Source organism: Ailuropoda melanoleuca, chromosome 10 (genome assembly GCF_002007445.2).
Source record: "Ailuropoda melanoleuca isolate Jingjing chromosome 10, ASM200744v2, whole genome shotgun sequence".
Classification (NCBI taxonomy): Eukaryota; Metazoa; Chordata; class Mammalia; order Carnivora; family Ursidae; genus Ailuropoda; species Ailuropoda melanoleuca.
In genome coordinates this window covers 30,175,967-30,199,875 of record NC_048227.1, presented here as the reverse complement: position 1 = coordinate 30,199,875, position 23,909 = coordinate 30,175,967, and the positions used below count along the sequence as shown (strand labels likewise).

At 50.2% G+C, this 23,909-nt stretch overlaps 1 protein-coding gene across 1 annotated transcript in view; it reads right to left on the bottom strand.

Moving 5' to 3' along the window:
- Positions 1 to 23,909, bottom strand: part of TEKT5 (tektin 5) — a 49,987-nt gene that overhangs the window by 25,626 nt on the left and 452 nt on the right. Inside the window, exons 2-6 of the mRNA XM_019803163.2 lie at positions 23,212 to 23,394; positions 9,938 to 10,678; positions 7,010 to 7,093; positions 6,337 to 6,407; positions 2,165 to 2,308 (exon numbers count right to left, since the gene is read on the bottom strand). Coding sequence (XP_019658722.1) covers positions 2,165 to 2,308; positions 6,337 to 6,407; positions 7,010 to 7,093; positions 9,938 to 10,513 — 875 coding nt within the window. The 5' untranslated portion in view covers positions 10,514 to 10,678; positions 23,212 to 23,394. The remainder of the gene's footprint in view (positions 1 to 2,164; positions 2,309 to 6,336; positions 6,408 to 7,009; positions 7,094 to 9,937; positions 10,679 to 23,211; positions 23,395 to 23,909) is intronic.

Sequence of the window (23,909 nt, the reverse complement as noted above, 5' to 3'; positions counted from 1 at the left end):
GCTGAATGGGGCACTGTCAAGGTCAGGAGCGGCAACCTCTAAGTCCTCGCCCTCCTCTGGAGCAGACAGCTGTGCTCCCCAGAGGACAGAGCCCGCTCAATCACACTCTCCCTGGGGGGAATGTACCAGAGGCAGCTTGTCTGCTGGAAGGTGGTGTGCCTCAGTGGGGGGGGGGTGTGCTTTGTGGGGCCCGTGTCCTCTAAGGATGGAGGAGACGGCAGCGGGCATTGCTGGGAGGCAGAAGGTGCCAAGATAAAACACACAGGCTCCGTGTCCAACGTGGGCTCAGACTGTGGCTCTGACGCTCGCTGTGTGAGCTTGGTCCAGTCACTTCTACTCTCTGAGCTTTAGTCTTCTCATTGTAAAATGGGGATAATAATGGTATCTATCCCCCCGGGGGTGTTGAGGGACTAAATGTGAAACCCCTGTCTTAGCACCTGGCTACAGCAAGCACTTGGTGAGTGTTCATGATTCACAAGACGCTGTTTGCAAGAGCAGTGCCTAGCACTCAGCAAACTTCAGGGAAAGGGCACCTACTACTGGCACCATCACATCATCAGCTAACCCCCGGCTACGAGAACTCAGGTGAGCCAGAGCTCCTGCAATTCGGTCTCCCAGTGTCCTTTTGCCCGCCCAGACATGGCCCTGCTTTAAGAAAATCCCCAGTCCAGAGCCCTGGGCTGGTGCATCTGGTGAGCGATTAGTCACACCTACAGTGCTTGCTCTCCAGCCGGAGCCGCTGGACAGGGGACTTACACAGCAGGCCCCGAGTCCCTGCCAGCCCCTGGCCGCACAAGCTTTCAGGGGGGCATCTGTTTGGGAATGGAACCCTCTAGACTCCCTCTCCAGATGGACAAGGGCTGTGAGGTCTCTGAAGTCCTGCTCACGTTGCCAGTGCCATGGGGGGAGTCGCCTTGTCAGGAAGAGGAGGAGGGTCCCCATGAGTTGCCACTGCCGGAAACCCCAAAGGGTCAGTGCAACGCTTTGATATTTACTAAGGTCCAGGAGGTGGCCCCAGGCTCAGGGCCAAGGAGACTGCCATGAAATTCCTTTCCTCTCTCTCTTCCCTCCCTCTATTTCTCCTTTCATTCATTCACTCATTCAACAAACATTTACTGCACACCTACTACGTGCGAAGCACAATTATATTGTGCTAGAAGTTTTCTGGGGCTTTTTTGTTTTTTAAAGAGAACAGGTAGATACTATCCTCTCCCTGTACCTAGAGCACTGCTCTCTGTCCAGCCCTCATTATCCCGGACCTTGGACTGCCTGCCGATTGGGAAAGCATGCCCTCATTCGACCTGAAATTCCAGAAACAGTGACATGCCCACGACAGAGCGAGGCACACAGAAGGCACCTACCTTGGAGTTGCTGTGACAAGAAAATGAAGTCACACGGCAAGCACTCAACACAAGTTAGCTGCTGTCATTCCCCCACACTAGGCTCCGTGTTCAGCGCCCCACACGCCCACCTTCTTATACTCATAGCAGCTCTGGGAGGTGGGCACTATTTTTATTCCAGAACAGATGAAGAAAGGGGGGCCCAGAGAGATTAAGTACTTTGCCCCAAGCATGAGTTTAGAGGCTGAATGTGAAGCCAGGCAGCCTGGCTCCAGAATCCACTCTTAAACCACTGCCGGCTCTGACGGGCGTCAGTCGGCTCTCCCAGCTGAGCTTGGACCCCTTCTCCTTCTGGTTACAGCCATTCTGCTTTGGATTTGTTTAGTGGAATGGCCAATCTGGGTGCCCGCGATGCCTTGGCCCAATGGCGGTGGCTATGTGACCCTCACTAAGCCAATCTCTTGCACCCTCTTGTTGGAATTTGAATCTTGGCTAAAGTGTGGCAAAAGATGAAGAGACAGTAGTGCTGACAATACAGCTGATTAGCTCCCACTTCCTGGCTCATTCAAGCTTCCAGAACCTTCCCCTCTAGCCTTCTCCTGAAATCGGTGGCTCCACCACAGCCTTCCAGTAAATTCCATCTTGTCTCCAGTTAGCTAGAACTGGATTCCGTGGCTTGCAACCGAGGATCCCCACTCATCCACTTTGCTTCTTACTTGACTGGTGCATGATGACCCTTTATGGCTCCTTGGCAGGAGCAGACCCGGAAGCCCTCACTCCCATCAGGCTCGGCCGGAGATGGGGACCAAGAGCCCGGTACTTACGTGCCATCGACTTTCTCCATGCCGTGGAAGAAGCTGATGCAGTCTGACGTGTTCCTCAGGTTAAAGCACTGTTCATCGATAAACTGGGCCGAGGTTTTGTCCTCAAAGTCCCTCTCCAGAGCATGCTGAGCGTCTCGGTTATCGCTGTGTGGGGCAAGGATTTGTCTGAAGATTCTGTACCTACCCAGGGTCCCTCACACAGGCCACCACCAGGAGGTGATGCAGTGCCATTGCTGAAAGCCAAGTCTCTGGACTCCCAGAAGGGTACTCTGTCTACCCCTGGTGGCTTCTCTGCCCTGTGCCACTTTGATGCCCGCACCACATACCCACAGCCTCCCCACACTTCTCCCCTTTTCCAGTCCAAGCAGATCTGTTGTCATTGAGAACAGGGGTGGGCAAACATTTAGTGTAAAGGGTCAAATACTAAATATTTTAGGCTTTGTGGGTCATATGGTCTCTGTTGCAACTACTCAACTATGCAGGAAAATATGTAAGTGAATGGGCGTAGCTACGTCCCAATAAAACTTTACAGAAAAAGGTGGCGGGCCAGATTTGGCCCTCCAGCCGTACTTGGCTGACCTGATTTAGAAGATATGGATTCTCACTTTGGACAGAGCCTGGTATTGATTTAAATCACTTCACAGATCATTGTGTCTGACCCTATGCCAGGCACAGAGGGAAAAGACATGAATAAAACCCAGGCACTACCTTCAAGTTGCTCACAGATTTGTGTAAATACAGTAAAAACAAAGAATAGTAGGGGTAACAGTGAAGGTTTGAAAAGGATACAAAGTAACACAGAAGAGGAAGCCGTAAACTCAAGCCGAGGACATTTCTGAGTTAGGTCTTACTTTTATAAGTAGACAGGTGGACCAAGTTGGGTGAGGGGGTGAGGACAATTCCAAGCTGAGGACATCACATGGCAAAGTAGCTAAAGACATCCAGGCATTTAGGGACCTGTAAGCACCTCATTAATGCTGGCAGAATAAGGGACTGGGCAGAGTCAGGGACTGGGCGGAGCCAGGGACTGGGCGGAGCCAGGGACTGGAGAGTCAGGATGGGTGGAATCAGAGACTGGGCGGAGTCAGGGGCAGAACCGAGGTGAGCTGAGGACATTGGGCCAGTCCTTGCGCCTGCAGGGCTCATATCTTGGCTGGGAAGCCTAGACTTGAAGGCCACCATGTGCCAAACTCCAGACCCTGGAGAACCACTTTCGTGATTCTTGCCATTTTCTCAGAGTACCTGCACTATTAGTTACTTGCTACTTTTTAAAAATCACTTTTAAAATATAAATAAGTGTATTTTAAAGGGAAAATCTACATCACTGTCTTTAAAGGAACATCAGTAGCACTTTCCGTTAAAAGGTCACCTTAATTATAAATACTAAGTAAACACTAACAGAATCGAGGTAGAATCGGTTGTCTCCAGAAGGTTCTAAGCCTGAGCTTTTGTGTCTCTGTCTTGACTGAAACAAGATTAGTCAGTGTTAAAGACACACGAGTGTTGACTGGGACTGTGTCCTTGAGGTGCTTCGAGGTGACAGGGAATAAAGAAAGGGATAACCCTCACTAAGCCAGCTGATGTCCAGACACACCAACTAAAGTGAGTGGCGCACATTTCACACGGGTGTGTGTGTGTGTGTGTGTGTGTGTGTGTGTGTGAGAGATCTTTCCTTCTGCCTCATCTTTCTTGGTTTCTCTCTGTCGTGGGGACTTTGTGTCTCTTTCTCTGTCCCTCTCCCCTGTCTTTCTCTGTTCGTGGTTTTGCCACTTCCTTTTTCTGCTGTTGATACTGGATGTTGGTGAGGGGTTTCAAACACGCCAGAAGCAAGGAAAATAAATCCTGATGGTGGGCTCCCACCTATCAGAATGCTCAGGGTGTCATGCTGGGACAGGAGGAACCATCCTGAGGCCCCTGGGGCCTTCTGAATTGGCAGAACCATGGAGGAAGGGGGCCGTGTCCTGCCTGATGAACCGGAACATGAAGACCAGAATGTAGAAAAGAAACATGCCAGAGCAGTAGAGGGGATCCAGGGCCTCAGAATCCAGCTCCCTGGCCCTTGCTAATAAGCCTGGAGAAAGAGGGGGCAGCCCCTGTCTGCCCTTCTTGGCCCATGACATAGAGCCCAGCTGTGCCAAGGCTCACCCTGCTGCCGGCCTACGAGGAAAAGCCCTGACATGGCTTCTGCCCAGCCTTTTCTGCTTTGCTGGGGCTTCTGGTGAGGTGGGGACACAGCTCTGCCCAGATGCAGGCCTGAGGCCTCACCCAGAAAACCATGAGTCAACAGCCTGGCGCCAGGGAGGCCACCTGAAAGGGTCAGCCGTGGAGTCTCCGCCTCCCCCCACACGGGCAAGGGCACACTGAGGCTCTGCCAAGGAGGCTCTGGCTGGTTCCAGGTTAATCAGGGAGCCCTGGCAACACGAGCTGCTTCTGCAAGAAGACAGGCATCCTCAGACAAGTGGGCCACTGCCCCAGGTCAAACAGCCTCTATTGAGAAGGGCTCGGCCTCTGTTCTGGCAAAGTGGGGGAAGCCTCTCCACCTGCTCATGTTCTCCCGCCCCACCCTCCCTGCCTCAGCTGCCTTCACCTCTTGGTGCCTGTCCCCCATCTCACCCGCGTTTCCTCTTGCTCTGTGTCTGTCTCTCTCCGTCTCTCTGGCTCTCTTTACTCTCCCACATCTTGCTTCATTGCTGGGGTTGCACAAGCGGTCCCCCTCACCCCAGTCCTGTCTTGGGATGATTTCCCTTCCAGGGTCCAGTTCCCCAATTTCCAGTCTGGGATTCTGTTCACTCTGCCGGCTGGAGCTGTCCCAGTTCCCAAACTCCAGCCCTCCGGCGCCCCCACGCCGAGTTTTGCTATAGCCCAGTGTCAACCACAAATGGAAGACCACTCTTTCTTGCCCAAAATAGGTGATCATAAAAATAAGGGCAAGAAAAACACAATGAAGACATTTGCCTGCCCGAAGCGTTCCCTGTTAAAACGTTCCTTTAAAATGCAAGTATGTAAGGGTTTTTTTTTTTTTAAGCAAATTAACTTATAGACAAACAGGAGGCAAACAGTAGTCCAAGTGGGTGGTGGACTTGTCAGCAATCAGGTCAGAGGCGCACGCATGACAGAAGTCAGCTCTGCTTTTGGCCATTCACCAGTCCCCACGCCACTGCCGTGTGCTCCTCATTTCCACAGCCTCCACCTCGGCGGTCTGCCCTGACCTCACCCTTCGATCTGCAGGGAGCTTCTCAACACTGCCCTGGGTGATCCTGTCCCGCCGCCCAGTCCTCAGTGGAGGTGAGGGGCTGCTCTGTGTGTTGGGGGGGCGACTGCTCCTTCTGGGGTACGGCCAGCCCCCGGAGCCTATCTGCAAGCTGCCTGACCTCTCGGCATCCTGTCCAGGTTACCCACATGCCCCATGCAGCCGGAAGGCGCAGCTGGGGCTAGGTGACCAGCCCTCCTCCTGCTCTTTGTATCTGAGGAAAGGAGAAGGAGAAACCAGCAGAGCAGCGTGCCCCGTAAGAGCTAAAGGCAGTGCCCAGCTCCAGCCCCAGGAGCGGAGGCTATCTCCAGAGGAGCCGAGTGCCAAGGGCTTAGCTAGAGGGCCCCAAGCCCTGTAAAACTCAGGCCTCCCTCTAATTATGCGGGGGAGCCTCCTGACTTGTCATGAGACTGGTCAGGTCATCTTTCAAGAACAAAAAGCTGATTGCTTTTGAAGACTCTGGGCTCAAGGCATCCACCAGCTCCCCTCTGGAGATGCGCTGCTGCCCCCCCAACCTTGATGCCTAATGCCACCCGCTCTCTGCCACCTCCCCAAGTTGGGAACTCACATGGGGAAGCCCCAGGCTAAGGGGGGCCTGAGTGAGGCCCATTTCTTTTGCCAAGGCCCTGCGTGCAAACAAGAGCAGCCAGTGAAGTTCTGGGTCATGAAGAATGGGGGGGGAGCGCACTCTGGGAGACCGAGACGAGCCACGGCGGCTGCAGCACTGACACCATCGACCTTGGACGGTGCTCCAAATCAGGATCTCATGTTCTTCCCCGGAGAACTGGTTGTTAAACACTTGGCAGCATGCCACTGACCGAAAGAACAACCAAGAGACGTTCGGCAAGCCTGTCTGCCTACCCCCAGAAACTGGGGAGACCCAAAACAGACCCTGAGAAGGGGGGGAGAAAGCAGCTCTTACCGCATCTGGATATCAATTCTTTGAGCTAGTTTTCTCATCTGTTCTTGGTAACATTTTAGTAAATCTACTTCCTGCAATGAAAAAATGTCAAAAAGAGCAGTGCCCCTTAGAAAGTCACCGCACCCCGCCTCCTAGGTGAGTGACCCCACCCCTACCTCTCGCTGCCCACCGCTGCCCACCCCCAGGGTCCATTTCCTGCCTCACCCCACCTGATCCCCGGGGCCAGGCAGTTAAGGGTCATCTGTGGAGGCTCCACAGTTCCTTGTTTTACTTTCTTTCTTTTTTACACACCTCCTGATTAAAAGAAAATTGAGCACCTACTATGTGCCAAGTGCTCATTTGTAGATTGTTTTATCATTATAGTCAATAATGCATATGAAACGGTACAGCGTGTGACATACAGTAGGTGCTCCATAAATGCTAGCTTTCATTATTGTTGTTGTTGTTATTATTATTATTATTATGCCCATTTTGGAGATCAAAACTGAGGGTTCTCTGACTGCACATCTCCCTGTTCTCCATGACATGTAGGCCCCCAACAATGCTTTCTGAGCCCCGACTTTGCAAGGGATTACATGGTTTTTGCTCCTGGTAGGCAGCTCGGAAACCTCTGTGAGCAGCGGGACCTCCCTCCTCCCTCAGGAGGCCGGGCGGAACCTAAGAGGCCTCTTACCCGGATAAGGTTTTTCTCCACGTTGTCATGGACCAAATCAATCCCAATCCTTTTCTCTCGATGGTACAGACACTCCAGAGCCACCTGTAGGGAGCAGCAGGAAATGGTATGTGTTCCCTGCATCTGTAGGGAGACCCTGACCGCAGGCGACTCCCATCTATCTTTGCCGTGATCTGTTTTATCCCCAGGAAACCTGGATGCTCTGTGTAGCCTCAGCCCTGTGCCTATGGGTGGGCTTCACCTCCCCTTCTCCTCCCGTGGGGATCGCGAGATGCCATGACTGCAGATGGGCAGAATACTGGGGCATTTATCTCACAGGTTTGCCGTGTGGATTAAGTGGGCTCGACAAGTGTAAAGCACTCAGAATATGGTCAATAAATGTTACCTATGAATAGATGTGAAAACGCCTTTTTGAAGATCTGTAAACGGGGAGGGGGCAGGGAGAGCTTTGGAAAGTGACCAGGGCCAGGCGAGACCCAGGCAACCCTGTCACACAGCCATGCACCTTGCAGCAACGGTCCTGGGGCCATGAGTGGTGTGGAAAGGAAGACGGGAGAAGTGGCTGCTCAGGGGAGCTCCTGCAACGAGGGGCTGAGGAAGGCTGGTGATTGGGCCACGAGCCTGTGATGTCACAAAGAGAAGCAGGAGTGAGAAGGAAGCAGGGGAGCTGCACATCTTGGTGCTAGGGTGCAAATGCATCTGGGAACTCAGGAAGGCAGAAAGGTTCACTGATTTCACAAGAATTTACTGAGCCCCTTTTCTGACCACACCCGATCAAGGTGCTAGGGATACCACAATCAACCAATCAGAGGGTCCCTGCATTCACAGAGCTCTACGAGACAGGAGAGAACACACACAAGTAAACATGCAAAGAGGTGCAATCATTTCTGAGTGTGAGGAGGGCTTGGATGTGAACAGGGTGGCGTGGGTGGGTGGGGAGCAACCGGTGGGGGGTTGGCCGGAAAGGACTTCGCTAAGGAGGTGACAGACCCAGACCTGAATTATCAGAAGCAGCAGAGATGAGTAGGAACAATGTGCCAGGAAGAGGAAACAGCAAGTGCAAAGGCCCTGAGGTAGGAGGAGGAGCAGAGAGGACGCCCCCGGAACTGGAGAAGGTGAGGCTGGAGCAGAGAGCAGGGCCTGGGCTGTGCAGGGGCTGGAGCTGGTGACAAGGAATTTGGATGTTAACAGGGTGCATTGAGGGGGGGTTTAGTGAGGGATGTGGAGATCCAGTTTAATATTTAAAATCACCCCCTCTGGCTGGAAGATGGGTGGGAGGAGGGTGGGAGTGGAGGAGGGTGGGAGTGGGGGAGGACAGGAAGGAGGCAGCATCATTGTCCAGGGACAAGGGGGGTAGCCCTGGAGATGGGGAGAAGTGGAGCAGAGAGATCTCTGGCCCCCCCAAGCCACCACATGGCTGTCAGAGGCACTGCGCCGGTGACCAGGCAGAGCCGGGTTTCCCAGACAGGCTGGAGGGGTGAGGAGAGCAGGAGAGGACAGCAGTAGGTTTTAGATGTTGCCTCAGGTCCTCCTGCCCACTCTCCCCTCAGAGGAGAAACATGGGCACACATGGACACAGTAGGAGTTCCCATAATGGGAGGAGGGACCCGCGCCATGTCTCCTGAGGGGTCTGGAAGCAGGACCTCTCCTCCAGACGCCCCCACACCTGACATGGAGCAGAATCAGCTGCAGGTGGCTGCCGGGCAGGAGGGTCTGAGTCCCCACCTGCTCCAGGGAGCAGCCGAACATCGTCCTGTGTGACCAAGATTAGCTCCCGCAGCACGAGGCAGATGATGCCAGTTCCTTACCCAAAGCTGACTCCGGGACCCCGTGAAAACCACTCACTTGCCCAGACTCCTCTGCAGCCACGGAGCCCAGGAGAGTTCTGGCAAATGGGCTAGGAATGGAAACGCAGGGTGTTCCCTTCCAGAAACTGACATTCCCTGACACGGTTGGCACAGGGGACCCTTTGTCCTGTCCCTATCTTCCTGCCTCAAATGAGAAGATCAAAATGCTCCTTACAAGTAGGAGCTTGCAAGAGGAGATATGAAATCTCGCAAGTAGTAGGACGAAAGCCACAAGCTGCAGACGGCAAAGCAGAAAGGCAGGCGCCAGGGTCCCCTCTGGCATCGAGTGGAGGCGGCAGCAGCCTGCTCTGTTTCCTTCTGGAATTCTCATCAGGACAGAAAAATCAAATCCTACTTGCCTGAGCCTTCACTGAGCCGCAGTCAGGTGTCTGTTACATGCCGCCAAAAGCAATCCTAACTGATCCAGGATATGACCGGAGACCAAGGAGCCTCGAGAACGTCCACATCCAGATAGGTCTTAGTTCACTCAACAAATAGTTACTGAGTGCCTACTGTGTGCCACACAGTATGCGAGGCTGGGAAGACATTCAGAACACTGGCCCAGACAATGGGCGATCAGCATAGACACTGCTCATGCTGCCCAGCGCAGCTGAGGGTCCATCTGGAACACGCCCAGTGATAGAGCAGACAAAAATCCCCACCCTCGTGGCACTTAGAGTCTAGCTCAGGGCGCAAAACGATAAATAAATACATGCGTAAGTTAGAGGGTATGTTAGAGGGTACTCAGGGCTATGGAGAAAAATACAGCAATTATTTTAAGTATACCCTGTACAGAGCCCCCCGCGTGCGTGCACGCACATGCCCACACAAGCACACGCGGAATGTCTGGGTAAAACCCCTGCAGTTCTGCTGTGTTTCAAGGAGCAAAGGAAATCCTGTTCAGTCTGAGGAACTCTGATCCGACTGGGATAATCCTGGGCTGTAGGAACTAAGCGCAGATGATGATGCAGGGAGAACCGACCTGCAAAGTGCCCGTGGCCTTGACCTTCCCTGGAGAGGAGCGGAGTGCCCAGGGCTGCCCTCCCAGCGGCTGCCACGGCCCCTCCTGACCCACACTCACCTGCAGCGGACAGTTGAGCTCCTCGGCCGCACACTCCAGCTGCCTCTTGACTGTCTCCAAGCTGTGGTTCTCCTTCAGAAGCCTCTCCAGCTCATAGCCCAGCTCGGACTTCCAGAAGCCGATGTCCGACAGCCTCTGGCCCAGGTTCCGGCTGGTCCCCTCCTGCATCTGGCGGGTCAGCTGGTCCTTGTCCTGCATGAGCCTCATGGAGTCGCCGGTCAGTCGGCTGGCCCACAGCCGAGAGGCCTCGGCCCCGCGCATCTGCAGCTCGTTGGACCTGTCCCAGTCGTGGGGGCTGTAGCGACAGAAGAGGGCTGAGCGGAGTGCTGGCAGGATGGTGGGCGGCCTCAGGGCGCTGCGGCACGTTGCTCCCTCATCCATGCAGGTCTGGGCATTGGAGATCTTGTAGAAGAGGCTGGGTCCCCATGAGTTGAGGTAGCGGGACCCAGGCAGGTAATAGGGCTGGTAACATTCCTGGATCTCCGAGGCCGGCGCGGCCGGGGGCAGCGCACTGAAGCCACAGGCTTTCTTGGGGCCACAGTAATTGGTGGTCTGAGTGGTTCCAAGAAATTCCATTCTCCCCCATCAGCTGCCCTTGGGCAAAACTCTGAGGGGCCAAGGCACGGCAGGAAGGGGAAGGATCTTCTCCTAGGGATGGGCCAGAGCTCTATGACTCGGGCACTGTTGTCATAAAGGCTGGGGGAGCGGGGCTTCACTGGGCTCTTGCTCATTTCAGGCTGGCTGGAGCCATATTGTCCCAATGGAAACACATGCAAAAAACAAAGTGAAGGGGAGTTTCTCAAGTCGCACACTTGGAGATGCACGAAATGGTATTGATCTATTGTTCCACAGTAATCATATCGGCCTGTCACACCTAACTCTGCCTCTGGGAGAAAATGTAATGTGGTCCACTTCGGGAAACTCTGTCAGCTCAGGGATCATCTGCTCGGGGTTAGTCGTCTTCCTTCCCTCTTTGTCCCCAAGACGACACCAAAGTGGGGCATCCGTGGGACGGGATACTACTCCGTAGCAAAAAAGGAGTCTCAAATGGATTAAGCCAAATAGAAGCCGCTAGACTCAGAAGACCACATCCTGTACCATTCCACTTAGAAGGCATTCTGGAAAGACAGATCCACGTGGACAAAAGACAGACCAGGGGATGCCAGGGGCTGGGGGTGTGGGGAGGTGGGCTGACCGCAAAGGAGCATGGGAAAACGTGGGGGCGGTGACAGTGTAGTGGACACAGAGCTGTCCACTAAAAAGGGGGAATTTTACTGTATGTAAGTCATACTTCAACACACCTTAACTCAGTAAAGGGAGCGTGGGAGGGACCATGAGGCAGAGACCATGTCTCTCTGGCTCACCACTAAGCCCCAGCAACCAGCACACTGACGAATGAATTAATGAATGGGCATCTAGAATCAAGAGCTGGATTGTGCCAGAAAGAATATTTGACCCTCTCATCTCTACCAATGGTTTTACCCATCAAGAAACTTGCCCCCTCTTGGGCTAGTGGGAGTGGCAACGAGATCTCAAGGTACAGAACAAGAGGGGTGGTTGATGTGCGGGGCCTTTCCCCCTTCTGCTATAGGAAAAAGAGGAGCCTAACCCTCAAAGAAGTGTTTCTTTCCCTAATTACGACCAAAAACAGTGGCTATAAATGACCAAGGCAGAAGAAGATAATAGTAAGCACCTTCTGTATATTTGATGTTTTACATATACTCATTGAATTTCCACAGCGAACTTAGAATGAAAGGCTTGAGGCCCACCCCTATCTAATAGGGTGGGCTCTGGACCCCCTACACACCTACAACGCTTTCCTTTGTAGGATCCTTTAAGAGGAGACACCACACTGTACAGGAAGCACATGCACATCCAGGGCGGTCAAGAAATGGGCCAAAAAGATTCAGGGTATGTTGGAAGCATGAAAGGTTCATGTCCAAAAATAACGATGTGACCAATATCTAAGGATATAAAGTAAGATTTAGATTTTTCTCATCATCCCTAGCTATGTCCAGTCTTCCTAGATATAACTACTATTATCAGATATTTATATTATTTCCAGAGATTGTCTATGCAGATAAAAGCACATGCAAGCAGATTTTCGTTGAGTCGGGCTGGGGCAGGCCCGGAGATGCTGCATTTCTTACAAGTCCCCAGTGGAGGCTGGTCCAGGGGCCACACTTGGAGTAGTGAGACTCTGAAGTAAGTTCTGGGAGGGAAAGGACCTTGTTTGGATTTTTCTTGTCATTGCATCCACAGCACTTAGTAGAATACCTGGAACATAGCAGGTGCACAACTGGAGTGTGTTGAATGAGTGAGAAAAATGGAAGGATGAGTGGGTGGGTGGGTGGATGGATGGGTAGACGGATGAACAGAAGAACGTCAGAAGCCATTAAATGAGAAAGATAAACTGAGAACAGTTGGCTATAGCTCAATGGAAAAAGGAATGGTAAGCCTGACCACCCAGTCCAAAAGACTCCAACTTCCAAAAATTTAGCAAGTGAAAAATACTAAAAGTAAGGCCTTTGGAGTATAACTTTGACTTTTTTTTTTTAAAGATTTTATTTATTTATTTATTTGACAGAGACAGCCAGCGAGAGAGGGAACACAAGCAGGGGGGAGTGGGAGAGGAAGAAGCAGGCTCCCATCGCAGGAGCCTGATGTGGGGCTCGATCCCAGAACGCTGGGATCACGCCCTGAGCCAAAGGCAGACGCTTAACGACTGCGCCACCCAGGCGCCCCATAACTTTGACTTTTAGTAGTGCCTCGCCAAGGGTAGGACCATGGCATTTCCAAGGTTCATCCACATCTTAGCAGCTATCAGTACTTCATTCCTTTTTGTGGCAGAATAATACTCCATTGTGAGAGCGACCACTCTTGCGTATCCACTCATCTGTGGAAGGACATTTGGACATCGTGAATAATGCTGCTATGAACATTTGTGTCCAAGTTTCCAGTCCTCCTGAATATATATCAGGGAAGGGAACTGCAGGGTCCTGTGATAATTCTGTTTCAGATACTGGTGGGTTTTAATAAAATGTAAGTTTCAAATTAAGCCTATTTTTATTGCTTATTCTCTACTAAATAGAGCATACATAGACGTTAATTCAGAGGACTCCTAGCTACACAGTCAGCACCACACACACAGACTCACTGCATTGTTTTGAGAGTAAGTTCCTAAAGCTTGGGAATCAGTGGCGCTCTCTTTGGATGCAATTTTCGTCTCCAATGCCTTGGGGTGCTTTGCGCACCTGTGTTCAGGCAGTAGGCTCGAGATATACAAGGAGAGCCAAGACAGGAAGAAACCAGAACTTGGTTACGTCCATTCTGTCATTCTGTGTGACCGCTTGTGCCCAGAATGGACAACGGCAAAGGAGCACATGACCTTAGGGGTGTGATACTTTAATTTGGAAAGTGGACATTTTAGTTCATACATGAACTCTTCTCTGAACTCAGTGTCTTTAAAACTGAAAGGTAATCTCTGTATTTGTCTGTTGTATTGAAACTAACCAGGAACAAAACTATCACCCAAAATACTGTTGTAGAGAGGACGGGGTGTTAAAACAATTATCTACTTTGGCTGTCACATGCGCTAGGTAGCCACTGATTAGAGACCTCTCATTCACCACAAGTTTTTTTTGTTTTTGGCTTTTCTTTCAATCTCTTTTAAAGCCTGCTGACGGAAAACGCATTCTCTTTCTGGAATCTCTGCAGGAAGTGGATGGTGAGAGTCACTGAAGTGACAACCCCCCCCTGGCGGGGGGGGTCCCCGTCCACTGCCAGCTCTGCCTCCCAAACTGGAGACACCGTGTCCAACACCGACTATTCTACCACAATCTCTGCCTGGCACGTGCTTCAAAGGGGACAGCTTCGCATCTGTGAATTTAATAGGAAACCCAACAGCGTACGGAAGAAAAGCATCATTGAGACTGTCTTGCTTAGGTGAGGCTGGAGCAGCGCCGTCCCACAGAACTTTCTGCAGCGAACAGATCAAATCAGCAAGCATTCCTTGGGCGCCCCCTGTGGGCAGGCAGGGATCTTGCACCTGAGCCTGCCGGGCTGCCCAAACTGGGGACTGGAGGGGGCTCCAAGCAGTGCTTAGAAAAACAGCAACACAGGGACACACACGGGGGGAAACAGAAAATCCAGAAAGAATTTGCTTTCAATTCAGCATCTATGTCAGACTGTGTCATTCAAAATCCAAACCTGCATTTTACAATAAAACACGTCCCCCCCCCCTTTGAATTTAAGAAGGTATCTTTTGGGAGCTTAGAGCACCAGCCCTGGCTGGTGTCTAATAACCCAGCAATCTTTCTGGAAATCTCCCTGCAGATACATGCCTCCATGAAGGCTAAGTGTGTGCACACGCGGCTGTGTGTTCACTGCTGCGTTGGTCGTAGCAGCGAAAAAAGAACTAACCACTGTCCCTCAGTACAGGGTGGCTAAAATAAAAAGTCATCTTTTTATGGCTTTTTAGGCTGCCGCATAAAAAGAAGATGGACCTGTTGTTGCTGATAAGAATTGATTCCTAAGATATAAGTGAAGAAAAGCAAGATACAGGACAGTTTACACGGTATGATATATTTGTAACACGCACAGATAGATATGTAACTTGTACACCTGGAAACACTTCCAGAAGGATACACGGGAACCAGGGCCAGGGTGATTACCCTTGGGGGGATAAGAGTGGAACTGAGGGGTGAGGAGCACAGAGGGAGTCTTTTACTTTTGGGTTAAGCCTTCCATACTAATATATATGTGTATGCACATATACATGTATGTACATACACATACACATTCACAAAAATTTATTTTAGTGATACATAGTATATATTTCATATACACTAATGTATATAGTATAGATACTCTAGCGGGCAATATATGTCTCTTCCATATTTGTATCCTAATAGGACTTTCACTTCTGGTCAAGATTGGATAAAAGAGATTGGCTGGACCCTCCCAACTGAAACAATTCAAAAACACTCAAAATATATAATAAAGCAATGATTCTGAAGTCACTGGACATCAGGCCACGAAGGAGAGTCATCCCTGCGGGACGAGCAAAAAACGAAGCAAGTTGTACAATTACCCCAGCTCACCCCGGACAAAGCTTCCAGGCCACAGTGCAGGGACGGGAGCTCCTTGTGTCGAGGAGACAGAGCTGGGAAGGCGGGACGCCAGTGTGGCTGGAGTCTGAAGGACAGAGCTCCAAAGAGGAGAGGGCTACCCAAAGCGAGCCCTGGAGATATGCAGAGGCGCCCTCTTAGCAGAGCATCACCGGTGCAGGCACGTGAAGACACAACGCTGGGCTGGGGAAGGAATCATCCTGAGAGGTTAGAGGGAACAATCCCCAGAGCTCCCATGGGGCTGGGAATAGCTGTCCACCCCACCAACCACAGTAGACAATTTCACAATCCGGGCAGCATCAAGTCAAATACTCAGAAGGGTTTTGCCTCGGTGTTAGGGCAAAATGAGCCACGGACTTAATGCCTCTCTGGTCCTATCTAGAGAAGATCGAAAAGCCAGATCTCAAAAGATAAAAAATGTTTCCAGTCAATTAGCCCTGCCCCAGAGAAAAGATCAAGAATACTTGTAAAAAGAAAAAAATTTTCAGCTCTCAATAAGGTAAAATTCACAATGCCTGGCATCTAATAAAAATGACCAGGCAGGCAAAGAAGCAGGAAAATATGATCCATGATGGGGGGGGGTGTCAATCAACTGAAACCAAACCAGGAATGACACAGATAATAGCATTAGCAGGGGAGGACACTTTAAACATTACAACTGTGTTCTGTGTATTCAAGAAGCTAGGCCACAGATAGGACATGTTGAGCAGAAGCACAGCAGATACACACACACACACCACACCTGAATTGAACATCGGGAGATGGAACGACAAAGTCTTGAGATGACAAATACACAAGATGGGATTACAGGTGTGTTTCATGCAGCCAGGGCTGCTGTAGAGCACCACGGACTGGGGGGCTTATAAACAACAGACGCATATTTTTAAAAAAGATTTTATTTATTTATTTGAGAGAGAGAGAAACAGCAAAAGCAGGGGGAGAGGGAGAGAGACAAGCAGACTGTCCACTGAGCAGAGCTCAATCGCAGGACCCTGAGATCATGACCTGAGCTGAAGTCAGGTGCTTGACCAACTGAGCCACCCAGGTGCCCCCAGGAACGCATTTCTCACAGTTCCGGAAGCCGGAAGTCCGAGATCAGGGTGCCAGCACAGTGCGTTCTGGTGAGGCTCTCTTGCTGGCTGATAGATGGCCGCCTTCACCTTCTCTCTGTGTCCCTCTGTGGCCTTTCCTCTCCTGGAGAAAGGGGGCACTAATCCCATCACGAGGCCCCACCCCATGACCACCCTCATCACCTCCCCAAGGCCCACCTCCTAACGCCATCACATGGGGAGTCTGGGCTTCAACATACAAATTGGGGGTTGGGGTGGGGGTACAAACATTCAGGCCATAACGAGGCAGATTGGGACAATGGAGAAGAAAAAATAAGTGAAGTTCAAGATGCAGCAATAGAAAGCCTCCAAAAAGAAACAGAAGACTGGGGGAATAAAGAGAGCTAGAAAATGTTGCTGAGAGAAATACAGAAGGACCTAAATAGAGAACTACATTACGTGTGTGGGCCGGAAACCTCAATAGTGCTAAGATGTCACTTCTTTCCCAATTGCCGGTTAGAGTCAAAGCAAACCGCAATGAACATCCCAGCAGCCTCTTTTTTTTTTTTATGGTAGAAACTAGTAAACTGGTTCTAAAATTTAAATGCAAATTCAAAGGACCGAAAATAGCCAAAACAACTTAGAAAAGCAAAAAGGAGGACGATTTAGACTTTCTGACTTCGAGACTTATTATAAAGCTATGGTATGGTATCAGCACAAAAACAGACAAAGATCAATGGGATAGCACAGGCTTCCAAGAGATCCATGCAGAATAAAGAATCCAGAAATAAATCCACATATTCACAGTCAACTGATTTTCAACAAATGCACAAAGTTAATTCTGCGGAGAAAGGACAGTCTTCTCAACAAATGGTGCTGGAACAACTGGATAGCCATATAATTAAAAAATGAATTTCAGCCCACACCTTGCACCGTATACCAAAATCACATACAAAGACTAACTCCAAATGGGTTACAGACCTAAATATAAAGTCTGAAACTCTAAAGATTCTAGAAAGAAACAGAAAATCTTTGTGACCTATGTTCGGCAAAGATTTCTCAGAAGTGATGTTAAAAACACAACCCGTAAGAGAAAAAACGAACAAACTGGGCCTCATTGGAATTAAGAACAGCTCTTCAAAAGACGTTCTTTAAGAGAATGGAAAGACAAGCCACAGACTAGGAAAAACTATTTGCCAAACATATAATTAATTGATGAAGGACTTGTATGCAGAATATATAGGATTCTTGAAATGCAATATGAAACAATCAAAAATGTTTTTAAATTGGGCTTAGGATCTGAGCAGACATTTCGTTGAAGAAGCTACGCTAACAGCAAATGAGCACATGAAAAGCTGTTCGACATAATTACACACTAGGGAAATGCAAGTTAAAGCCACAATAAGATATGAGTGTGCACCTATGGGAATGCCAACGTGTTTAATCCTCCCAACAACTAACCCTTTCAGGTAGTTAATATTATTATTGCTATTTTATGAAAGAAGAAGCTGAAGGGTGAAGAAAAGACTTGATAGCTGGTAAACAGAGAGCTGGAATTTGAATGCAGACACCTGGCATTCAGGAATCCTCATTTTTAACCAACACTGGTAGGCTTCCCTATATGTACTCGATATGAACCTTATTTTTGACTCCATTTTAAGTTAAATGTACATAAACAGCTCTTTGTTAGATATTTTCGCGGTGCATATAGATAGCTCTTTGTTAGATATTTTTGCTGTTTCCAGGGAAAGAAGTAGAAAATTCCCTACACCTAAACTTAATTTTTTGGTCATTTCCTGACTACTTCCATCATATGTGGGGGGAGAGCGCCACCTAATGGTGAAAGGCAGAACTGCAGTCACCTCAAAAGAAAGTGTTTACTCTACCTGGCAGGGGGTTAAAATGCTGTGGTCTTGCTGAGTCAGCGTCTAAATGTTTGACCAGCTTGCCCCAGGTGCTAGTCCTGTTTCATCCGCTAACCTGCCGAGGGATTTTGCGCAACTTTCCCGGTGTAGGCTTCTGTTCCAGCATTTGTAAATACGGCGCCGGATCTCACGTCTGCAGCTCTCACGTATGACCCTGAGTTTACTTAAACACAAGCTCGTATCGGATCTTTGCTCTCTGGATGCTCTGTGCTTGGTGCTTTGCATGAATTACAGTGCTTTATCCCCACAGGAACCACACGGGGTGGGAGGAATATGCCTTTAACATCCCCATTTTACAGATGAGCAAACCGAGGCCGTAGATGGGAAGGCACTGGCCCAATGGTATTCAGTTCATGCGAGTTAGAGGCAGGATTTGAACACAACCTCCGACTTCTGGGCATGGGCTGTAAGGCCGCGTGTCATCTGCCCTCACCGATATCATTCATCCCCACGCTAGGGAGTCTGACCCCGAAGGGTTTTTATTTCTTTCCTTTTTTTAAATTTTGACGATTTTATCGTTTAAAAAATAAACATTACATTTGACATACAAAGTCATTTTAAAGAACTGTGAGGGTTTTTAAAACATGCTGTGATGCTGTGGTTTATAAAAAACACGTTGGGTCCTCTTCCCAGTTATCGACACCCAGCTCCCAGAACCCCGGCAATTTCCAAAGAGAGTGATTAAGGTGTCTCTTGTTATGTTAATGAGGCGACTTTAGAGCCTCTGGTTAGGACCGGGGCTGGTTGCCAGGGAACCAACCTTGTGATTGGAGGGTTGGAACTTTGTCCCTCCTCCCCTCCCCCCCAGACCTCCGAGGGCTGGAGCTTGAGCCAATCACCAACGGCCAATGATTTAATCAAGCGTGCCTGAGCAACGAAGTCTTGGCAGTTTGGAGTTTGGAGAGCTTCCAGGTTGGTGAACGTCCCAGAGTTTGGGGAGAGTCGTGCCCAGTGAGGGCATTGGGAGCCCTGCACCCTCTCCCCGTTACCTTGCCCTAAGCACCTCTTCCACCTGGCTGTTCTGGAATTTTATCCTTTTACAGCAAAAACCATCATCTGGTAAGTGGAAAGTTTTTCTGAGTTCTGTGGGTCGCTCTAGCAAATCAGTCGAATCCAAAGGGGGAGTAGGTCATGGAAAACTAATTTGAAGCCAGTAGGTCAGAAAACAATCTGGACTTTTTATGGGTGTCTGTGGTCCAAGGAGGGGAGGGTCACTGGCACCCCCAAACTACAGCCAGGCAGTCAGAAGTATAGGTGACAACCGGATTTGCAACTGACATATTAATTCGGGGAGGGGGGCTAGGGGGGGCAGTCTTGTAAAACTGACCCTGTAACCTGTGGAATCGAACACTATCTCCAGGTGAACAGCCTCAGAATCGAGGAGCCGAGTTGAACTGTGGGACACCTGGCTGGCGTCCCCAGTGTTGTTTGTTGGTTTGGAGAAACCCCACCCCCCCCACCTCGGAAACTGGGTTCAAAACCCCTTTATATGCCAAGGCCCCACACCCAAGATTCTAACTGAACTGGCTGTGGGGGAGCCCGTGCCTGGCCTAAGATCTCCCAGGTGATCATAATGGGCAGCTGGTTGAGAAACAAAGCTACAGAAGGTAAACACACAGGTGTCCCCACACTCTTAATGCACATTTGAGCTCTAATCACTTTGGAGGCTTCTGTTACAATGGGTGAACCATAATACGGAATCCTTATTATTAACTAAATTCCGGAGTGTGAGTTAGAGTTCACTCTTGGTGTTGCAGGTTCTGTGAGACTCGATACGTTGCGTAATGTCAAGTATTCACCATCACACGTGACACAGGATAGTCTCCCCGCCCTCAAAACCGGCCCTCCGCCTGTTCATCCCTTCCCCCACCCAACCCCTGGCAACCACTGATCTTTCTGCTGTGTCTCTACTTTTACAAACTTATTTTTAAAAACATTTTAAAATGTAGCTAATTAAATCTTTTGGCACGTACTAAGTTTTCCACATTTGAAATGACAACATTTCCAGCTCTCGCTTTGTTGTCTTAGTCCTCGTTGCCACCTTCAGTCAGGGGGACTGAAATAAAAATTTTAAAATTAAAATCTATCCAACTCCCCAAACTAAATAAATGTAAAGGAGATGTAAATAGACTTTCAAATGCCAATTCTGGGTAAGTTTGCAGCATTCACACTTTCCGAGTTACTAAAACGGAAAACTGGGCTCAGACTTCTGGAACATGCCATGTTCGGGAAAGGAGAAGGCAGTGGATTCCACGGGCCAGAATTGGCTTCCGTGGGATGATGTGGAGGGGTGACCTGTCCCAGAGGAGGGCCAGCGGGGAAGGACGGTCATAGTGAAAGACCTGTGTGGCCACAGAGTAATGGTGGGGGTGCCAAGGACATACCTGCTGATCTGTTTTAGATAGAGTTCGGCGTGCACAGTGCCATGCAGCAAGAGATGGGGTGGGAGAAGTAAAATGAGTATGGGGGCCACCGAAAACCACGTCAAGATTGGTGCTAGCTTGGGCCATAGGGGGCCATGGAAGGTGCCCGAGTAGCAGTGACCCAGTCTGAATCGTGAGGGGAAAGGACCGTAAGACGTGTAGCAGAGACAGTCCTGTGCCGGCCACTCCCTGGTCTCTTCTCCTTCCAGCCGCATGCCACCGACCGCACTCCCTATTCCTTTTTTGGGTATGACCGTGTGACCGATTCTCATGATGGAAGCTGTGCGCACAGGGGTTGTTTCTGGGTGGAAGCGTTTAAGATCATACAATTCACACGCTCCACCTTTGGAGCCTGTGTTCATACAGTAACAACGTGAGACGGTAGGGCTCCTGTCATGTATCCCTGAGGAATGATGAGCAGGTCTGTGCCAGTGAACCTGTGTGAGTAGTTGGAGCCAAAAATGCTCTCTGCTGCCTTGAGCCTCTGCGGGCTGAGGGATGCCTGTTCTGGCTGCACAGCCTAGCAGGGCTGATCGGAAACCGCTGCAGGCCAAGGAGGGTGAGGGTCGCAGGACGGTGAGGTCATGCAGCGACGGCTGTCTGCTGGCACCCCAAACTTGGGGGCTTAACACAGTAAGTGTTCATTTAGCTCCTGAGCCTGTGGGTTGGCTGGATGGTTCTTCTGGACTCACTCACACACCTGGTGGTCACCTGTGGGTCTGATTGGGGGCTCTGCACCACTTGGCTGGATTCTCCTGTGTCTCAGGGTCCCTGGTTTGGGATGGGCTTGGCTGAGACCACGTAGGTAACTTGGCCTGGCCCTGTATGTCTTCCTTCTGCAGGCTAGCCCAGAGGTGTTCTCATAGTGAGGGCAGAGGAGTAAGCAAAGAAAGTGAAAACTGGCAAGTACCTGTTTTGTGTTAGCTCACATTGGCTAACATCTCATTAGCAAAGTCTGTCACATGCCGGAGCCCAGAGTCCAGGGGTAGAACGGAGACCCTGCTCACAGTGGGGTGACGTATTGGGGCCATTTAGGGAACTACACCATCACATCACACAGAGGAGGCCACAGGACTTGCTGTCTGATTGGACATGGAGGGAGACATCATGAATGTTTCCAGCAATGGCCGCCAGCCTTTGCCGCCATCTTTGTGCAAGCCTGCCACACCACCCATCTAGATGTGGCCTCTGTTTCCCTGCCCCTGGAATCTAGGCTGCCCTTGGGACTTGCTTTGACCAGTACAATGTGAGAAAGAGATCCTGCGCCAGCTCCAAGCCTTGTCCAGCTGTCATGGAAGGGTGCTCAGGCTAGACCACTGAATGATGAGCGACCACGTGGAGAGACAGTGGCCACATGGAGAGAAATTGAGGCACACATGAAAATGAAAATCTTCTCCTCCATTCCCCCCGAACGATGCCATATGAGTGAGCCCAGGTAAAACTAGAGAAGACTCATGAGAAATAATAAACCATTGTCGTTTTAACCACTGTGAGTGTGTGTGTGTGTGTGTGTGTGTGTATGTATGTATGTATACACACACATATATATGTATGTATGACTTGTTATGCAGCAGTTGGTAACTGATACAGGGGAGATGGTGAGAAGGAAGCAAGACTGATGCTCACATTTTGGACTTGAATATGTAGGGCAGTGGTGGTACCATTCTCTAAGAGCTCCAGAAGGAGGAACTGATTTGAGGAAAGAGTCGTAGATAGAAGTTTGTTATGCCTGAAGGACTGAAGATTGTGGAAAGTGTGACTACAAGCGGGCCAAGGACAGAGTCTTGAGGCGTACTTCTCTTCAGAAGTGGTTCTCAAACTTCAGTGGATAAAACTACTATCTGGTGAAAGCGTAAAATGTGCATTTCCTGTCCCAGCCCTTGAGCTTCTGATTGAGGGGGTCAGGATGCACCGGGAAATCTGCTCTGCAGCCTTGTTCCTGTCCTTCAGCCCCCACTCCCACAAATGGAAAATTCCACCCTCGGTGAGACAGGAGTTAGGCTGGAGACAGAAGGAGAGAGAGCTGGAGCAAAGCGGAGAGGAGGTTTATTTGATTTTACTTCATAGTGTGGCATGGGATCATTTTTACAGCTTTGTGGGGAGAAGTGAGGAGGGAGGGAGAGCTTGAAGAATGGTAGACCTTTCTTCCCTGCCTCAGAGCAGAGAGACTGCTGAGTGGGAGGGCCCCCGGGGTAATTAGAGATAGCAGGGCTGCTGAAGACAGCTGGGAGCAATGCTCTTAGGGGACATCCGTAAGGAAGATCTGAAGTGGGCCGGCTTGGGCCTCCGCTGTGTGGCTGAGGGGAAGAATGAGCCTGTGGTCACAAGAGTTTGGTGGCGCCTTCTGGCCGCGAGACCCTGAGCAAGCCACTTAACCTCTCTGAGCCTCACCTTCTTCAGTGAAAGGAGAGTAGTTTGCATCCTGCCTCCAGGTGTATGGCATAGTGTCAAGAGCCCAGGCCCTACATCAGACTTTGTTGGCATCCCAGCTCTACTGCTTATTGGCTCTGAGACCTTGGGCAAGTCATTGTCGGTGACCCTGTCTTCCTACCTGCAAATTGGCGATCACGACAGTCCCTGCCTAACAGGTGAATTCCTCTCTGACCTCTGGGCTTGTTCATGCAGTTCATCCTGTCTGAAATACTTGTCACCCCTACCACCACCCTGTCCCCATCTGGTGTCAGCTTTAAGGAATTCTTTCCTATCACCCCGGTTGTCTCCTGTCATAGCCTTTATAGAACTAATTACCTGCTTCATTATCCGCTGTGCCAACCAGGCTGGGTGCCAGGACGACAGGAATCAGGGCAGTTTGGTGGCATCAGCACCTTGTATGGAGACACTTGGCACCACGTGTAACGGATGACAGTGCAGGCTTGGGAGCCCCACAATCCAGGTTCATCCCTCTGGTTCCCTCACTAGGAGCTGTGTGACCTAAGGAAAGGAGTTCAGACATTTTGACCATCTGTGTTCTCACCCAAAGGCACAATTTTGGAAACACTGCTAGAACGGATTCAGGCAAGAATAACGCTAAAACCGCTGAGTGCAAGGTTGATGAACAGGATATTCACAGGATCTCAAGGAATCCTCTCAGAATCTTTATTCATTACAGATGGAAAAGGGTACCATTCGCTCGAGAGGCAGGGCGGACAGACACTACCTTCCCCAAGTGGCCAAGCCCTCACGTAACCAACAAGGGGACCCACTGGCATTCTGTGCCTCCCGCTGGGACACCACAGTTGTGCACATTACTCAAGTGCCTTCTGCCAAAACCTTTTAACCTGAATCTTATCATGGGGGGGGGGTTATCAGACAAATCAAGGTGCTGGGGGGGTATTCTATAAGGCAAATGGCCTGGGCTATATCCAAATTTATCCATGTCCTGAAAGACAAAAAATGGCAAGGGGGTAGGGGAGGACTTCTGAATTAAGAGAGACTGAAGGGAACAA